General features: G+C 49.1%; 1 protein-coding gene across 1 annotated transcript; it reads left to right on the top strand.

Annotated features, from left to right (window-relative positions):
* Nucleotides 1–210: 210 nt before the first annotated feature.
* Nucleotides 211–2,736, top strand: LOC135899504 (neprilysin-2-like). The gene has a single exon (XM_065428778.1). It carries the CDS (start codon nt 211–213, stop codon nt 2,734–2,736), a length of 2,526 nt encoding a protein of 841 aa, XP_065284850.1.
* Nucleotides 2,737–6,497: the final 3,761 nt, after the last annotated feature.

Below are 6,497 nucleotides of genomic sequence, written 5' to 3'. Positions count from 1 at the left end.
TCACGAGGGAAAAAAATGCTCAGTAGATTCAGGTGCCCTGCAAAAAGAACAAAAAGGGGACGCAGCCAGACCAGACCTGTGTAAGTAAATATTTAGAGGCGGCATACGACATCTCAGGTTTGTAAAGGAAACTTCAAGTTGCTTTGAAGGACACCAGTTATTTTATTCCGCGGGAAACAAAGATGGAGGAATTCAGAAGACGATGTTAGAATGACTTCATCGCTGGAAATAAAGAAGAAGAAAATGTCAACCGAAGTGCGCATCAGTAAGACTAAGAAACGCGGTCATAAGAGACGCGGTCATCGTAACAGGAACGAGAAGGAGCCGATTGTTGACGAGGCAGCGGCGAAGCAGGGCAGCAAGTCCACGGTTCGCAGCCAGCGCAGCAGTCGTGCTCGGAACCGCTCGAAGCCGGTGCCCAAGGACGTGGCCGAGCCGCTGCAGCAGCCGGTGCCCAAGGACGTGGCCGAGCCGCAGCAGCAGCAGCCTGCGTTGGTAGCAACCACTCGAAGCCATCACAAATCGTCTAAGAGCAAATTTGTTCCTGCTCAGGAAGCGTCGACCCGACCACTTAAAGAAAAAAGCGCGCAGCCTCAGCGGAAGCCGTCTGCTCGCCGGCGCCACAAGTCAAAGAAGGCTGCAGATTCTTCACACTTGGTTACACTCCAAGACGCATTGGCTATGGCCGCTGCTGTCGTGACAATACCGCCACCCGTGCTCACTCAAGAACACGTGGCGAAGCCGTCGTGTGCGTCGTGTGGCGGTGGACCGGCCGTAGGCTCGGTCGTACCACGTATCCTCTGCGCAGTCTCGGTCGGAGTTCTTCTGGTGAGCGCATTCACCGCCAGTATGCTGGCAGCCAGCACAACCGAGCCGCCGACGCCGTGCAGATCCGAGGGCTGCCTGTATCATGCGTATCGCCTCGCATCCGCCTCCAACAGAACAGCGGACCCATGCGTAGACTTTTACGCCTACGTCTGTGGCCGGTGGCAGGCATCCCATGAGGGAGCTCGGAGTCAGGCAGAGGACGCTGCCATGGCGCTAGCGGTGGACGTGATCAGCAGCCTCGAGCGACCTTTGGCCAGCAACAGAGTCGTTGGAAACCTTGTTTCGACATGCGTCGCAAATAAGATTGGCGTCAGTGCAGATGCATTCATTGGTGTCGCCAAGCTTCTGGGCCTTCCCATGTTCACAAAAGACAAATTTTCAGGCCACCCGATGGAGCATCTCGTCCGTCTCTGCCTTCGGTGGAACCTAGACCTAGTTTTCGGCTTGCGAGTCGTCTCTGACAACCGCAAACCTTTCCTTTTGCTCACGAGACACCGGAAGCATGTGGTACCGGAAGTACGCAGTGCTGCTAGGCGCTACGCTCGGACACACGTCCGAAAACACATCAACGCATTTGCCAGTGCCAATATGCAGCTGTTGCGTGCCGTACAAGAAGGTCTCTTCAACGCCGTGAATTTCGAGCGAGAAGACCAGACATTACTCACACTGGCCAACCTAACCATGGCCACGACATCAGTTCAAGAGTGGGTGACATTTCTGAACGCCCACAGTAGTAGCAAGCAAGTGTTCGATGAAAACAGCCTAATTGTACTAGAGAACGTCGGCATGGTGAAGAGCCTTGATGGCGTTCTGACCAAGTACAAACGAGAGGATGTCGTTGCCAGTGTTTGCTGGGTGTTTGTGGAAGAGTATCTGTGGCTCTTGACAGACCTGCGCTCCAATGATTCACACGCGACAGCAAAGGAAACGTCGGATATGGAGAGCGACTCCAGACTATTGCAAAGGCACAGACCTGCAGCGTGCCTAGCCTACGTGGATACTTTTCTAGGACTACTCAGTGGTGCTAATCACATTAAGGACACCTTTCCGGAATCATCGCAAAGGCAGCTAAATGAAATCTTCGAGAGCATCGATAATGAACTGATTATTCTCGCCAACGCATCCACCTGGATAGACGCCAAAACAAAGGAACGCGTGGTGGCAAAGGTTAGAAAAGTGCAGCGAGACGTATGGCCCGAAGTCACAGTTTTAAGCATCGAAGCGCTCCTCGCTCTCCATAGCAAGATGCGAACTTCGAAGCATGACAATTTTCTTGCTGTCTTTTCCAATTCGAGGTCACTCCTTGGCAACGAGCGTTATTCGGACGTATTATTCAGGAACCTGAAGTCTACACCCTTAGGAAATGCCGGCTACATTTACCACGTGAATCGCGTTCTTATGTCTGTTGCCGCCATCGGAGCTCCCTTCTTCTATCCGCACACGCCAAGCTCCGTGAACTACGGAGGTCTCACTTCTGTATACGCCACCCAGTTGCTGCGCCTCCTGGATAATACTGGGGTGACGTACAGCTCCAATGATAGTGGCACGTTGTGGATGAAAGAAAGTATCATGGAGTACAATCAGAGAGCAGACTGCCAGATGGCAGACGTGCAGAGAGTTGACCACGTGCCACTGCTTCCTTTCCTGCCAGCGTTGGAAGTTGCGTATGCTGCCTTCTCAAGACAACCTGGCCAAGATATTACAATTGACGCAGAGGAATTGGGACCCACGTCAGGTGCCAGGTTATTCTTCATGAGCTATTGCCACGCGCTGTGTGGTAAAGAGCGGAGTGGCGGAGCTGAGAAATGCAACTTCCCTCTGCGCAATTTTCTGCCTTTTGCAGCTACTTTTGACTGTTCCCCAGGGACGTGGATGTCCGGTGGGAAGTGCTCATTTTTTGGAGCCTAACTTAGTTTTGTGAAAGTGCTTGTTAGACGGCCATTTTTATACGTGGTGACAATGTTTAGCCCTCTTAACGTAGTGTATATCAAGTTTTTAACGGCTACGTACAGGTGATATGTACGTGGAAGCCATAGTGCACCCATCGTCTGCACCCATTGCACCATTGCCACGGCACTGCATTTCAGAGGCGAGTTCGTTTACAGTTGGCGGGGTTGACTTCTGCAGACCACTTTTATTGTCGTTCAGCACAGCAAATTCACCCCAAAGCATGCATTGCAGTCTTCTCATGTGCGACAACGCGTGTTCTTCATCTTGAGCTCACAGCCAGCTGACATGACAGCTACCAGCTTCCTCTCTGCATTTCGGCGTTTAATCTCCGCTCCTGGCACTGCTTCGACCATTTATTCGGACAACACCCTCTCCTTTGATCACTGCGCTCGACAAGTCGGAAATCATCCGACTTGTCGCTGAGCAGATCTGCAATTGAGCAGATTTCTGCAGTACACGTCGCTATCGAATTAAAGTTCAACATCGAGCGAGTGCCTTGGTGGGGACGATGGTGGAAACGACTGGTCCGCATTAACAAGCACACCTTGAAGCGCGCTCTGGGTCGCAATTCCCTATCCTTTGAAGAGGTAACTGTTCTGTGAGAGGCAGAGGTGAACATCAACAGCCGTCCCTTGACACATTTGTCTGTAGACCCTGATGAGCTATGCGCACTAACGCCTTCACACTTCTTACTTGGCAACGTGCTTGCATCAACAGTTGGGCGCCACGCTACCCCAATCAACAAGCACCGATCTGCGACGCCGAAGCATGGAAGCATGCATTGAAAAGCTTTAACAGACCACCTTTGGAAGCGCTGGCGCAAGGAATACTCGCTGCTTATTGCACACGAGGCGACACCCAAGCTGCCACCACGAAGTCAAACTGGAGACGTTGTCCTGGTGCACGACGACGATTCGCCGCCTATGCTGTAGAAGCTGGCCCAAGTGACGGGACTGTTTCGTGGTTGCAACGGCGTCGCTGTAGCGTGCTGCTTGAAGCTGGCGTCCAAACAGTTTACTTTCTTGAAGCCGGCAGTTTATAGCAACTTCACCGGCCGTGGGAGTGTGTTGCAAATAAAAAATAAGAAGGTGAGCCGGGCACGGGCAGCGGCCATGGGCGCTGCTCGCTTAGTTGCTGCCAGATGACGAACGAGTCAGACGTCCGGGTCCGTTGTTTAGCTACATTTCAAGTGATGCCGAAATCCAGGATTGAACCAGGCATTTTTTTGGTGTCTGGATCGCCACCTTCGCCTTCAAAAGAGAGCTGGTCCACTTGGAAGTGTTCTAGCACTATTGAATAGCTTGATGTCCATTTAAAGCTCCATGCCGATGTCCACTAGAATGGTCCTTGCCTCCGCATAAACTTGGAGCGCTTTCTGAACGCGGTTTGCACCGACTACCAAATCGCCTAAAACGACGGAGCCCAACAGCTGACTCGGCATCACTGTAAATACCCTGTATATTGTTACACTAATCAGAAGTCATGTTTAAGTCTCCGCTTATATTTCATGGTAAATCCTTAATCCATGTCAAGCCTACTGAGCCGTTCTTTGCATCTAATGGCTTACAATGCAAACAGGAAACAAGTGGTGTTCTCACTCCCAGCTACGCAACGCTCACTTTGCAGAGTGTACGTGACACACTACTGCTATTCGAGCTTTCTTTTGTCTGAGCTCAGAGTATTCATACGCCTTCACAACCCGTTGAAGGTGGTCATTTGTCTTCCTCGCACAAGTAAAAGAACGGAAGCAAAACGATATGAAACATATAAAGTAGCCATGCTGTGACAGAAACGTTGTCCGATGTTCAGCGGATGCCAAACATATGTAGATTTCACGCGCGCACCACTTTGGCGAGGCGGCTCATGCAAATGGAACGTTGGAAACAAAGTAATCCGTATTTGAGATTAACGTTAGGCAACCCTAACAACGGCGTGTAGAAAACGCACTGGCATAGCTTATGGCTGCTTGCCATATTGGCAGGACAGCTAGTCTAACGTTAACGTGTTCGATTTGCTGAAACTGAAAATGCCCTGCCTCTTCAGAAAAGAAACACTTGTCGAAGGTTAGCGTGAAACTCTCAGAGCAGTTTTCTTTCTACGGAACGTCAGAACTGCCTAGAACTTCACCCAACGACATATTGCGTCGCTTTTTCAACGTCGTTCCTACGTCAACTGTTTACTTTTGCGTTTGTTGAGTTTGTCACGCGCTACGGACAAAATAAATGGATTCCTATCGCCACCAGAATCCCCAAACAGGTTGCTTCATTTCGCCATCGGCATTGAAAGCGGCACAGACAGCCACCTCCAGTTTCTTTTTTTTTTGTACGGCGTAGGAGTTTGTCGTCGGCTGGGAACAACCTCGTACACAAATCACCAATGGCTGTTCTGTCACCGGGCGATCGCTGTTGACATTTTTGTCTTTGCTGCCCTGTCTACGAGAGAAGTGTGGCGTTTACGTCTGCTTGATATGATGTGCGGTGGTTGTCGCAAACCACTCAGCTCAGGTTCATGAGCATGTGCCGCTTGTTGAGAACGACGTGGTGAGAGGAACGCATCTAAATCAAGAAAGCTTACTAGCTCTTACGCTACATAAGTTATCATGAGAAACAGCACGTCCGAAAGTTGTGGAAATGAAACACATTGCTATGTTTTGGCAGGAAAATAAACGAAACAAAAACATGGCACATACGTTGACACTCTCAACCGAAAATGTCAGGCTCTCAACTAGGAGCTGGAATGACCATGCAGGTACTGAAATAAATGCATTACGAAAGTTTGGATACTTAAGAACAGTCATCAAATTAAAAAAAAAGTAAGGTTTGCCTTTAACACGTTTCTCAGGTCAACACTGGAATACATGTCAGCTGTATGGGATCCCTGCTTCCCCTCAAGAATGCAATAAGGCTTGTAGTTGGCGCTTGCCAATGTCATTTATCATCGACACCTCTTACCCAAAATGCGGACCTCGAAAGTATAGAAGCTGGACAGCACAGCAGAAGGATGAAACTAATTTTGCATGCTTTGCCATACCACAAGTTAGGATTAGGGAAAACTAAATACGTTCACACTACTGACCGACGTCTCACACGATGGCTCCGTCTTAAATGTAGCCGAATGCTCACAACCTACGATAATGTGTAAATATTTCGATCTTTTTTTCTAATAAAATAAAGCTGCAAGACCTTATCGTCTGAAATGGTAGATAGTCCACATGTGTCATCTATTTATTTTTTTATTTATTCAGGTACCTACAGCGCCCGTTGAGAGCATTTTTGTAGGGGGGATGCAGTTGTAAAACATACATCTTCACGCAGTTGACACTGTGTAAATAACAAACAAACAATAAAAATACAACGCATTCCAATACGGAGCAATCATTCATTTGTTCGCCGGCTGATACGAATAATTTTTCAGAGTGTCTCATACTTATGTATGTCAGTATGCAATTCAGTGTTACTGCCATCTACTCCCTTTCTCCTATCACTCTTTTTCTTATTACCACTACTATTACTACTACTACTATTACAACTACTACGCAAATACTCCACGTGGCCCGTCTCGGAAATTCCCGATGTGTACAATCGTCTTTAAGTGTGACTGCCTTCTGTCGCATCTGAAGGGAGGTCATTTCCGACGTGTTGTCAAGCCCTCGGTTCCCAAGCCACTTCGGTGCAAAGAATGCCGGGAATTCGGTCACGTGAGCGTCATCCGTGAAAAGT

This window comes from Dermacentor albipictus, chromosome 4 (genome assembly GCF_038994185.2).
Source record: "Dermacentor albipictus isolate Rhodes 1998 colony chromosome 4, USDA_Dalb.pri_finalv2, whole genome shotgun sequence".
NCBI classification, from domain to species: Eukaryota; Metazoa; Arthropoda; class Arachnida; order Ixodida; family Ixodidae; genus Dermacentor; species Dermacentor albipictus.
Note: the sequence above shows the minus strand (reverse complement) of the source record. Positions and strands in the feature narration are given on the sequence as shown.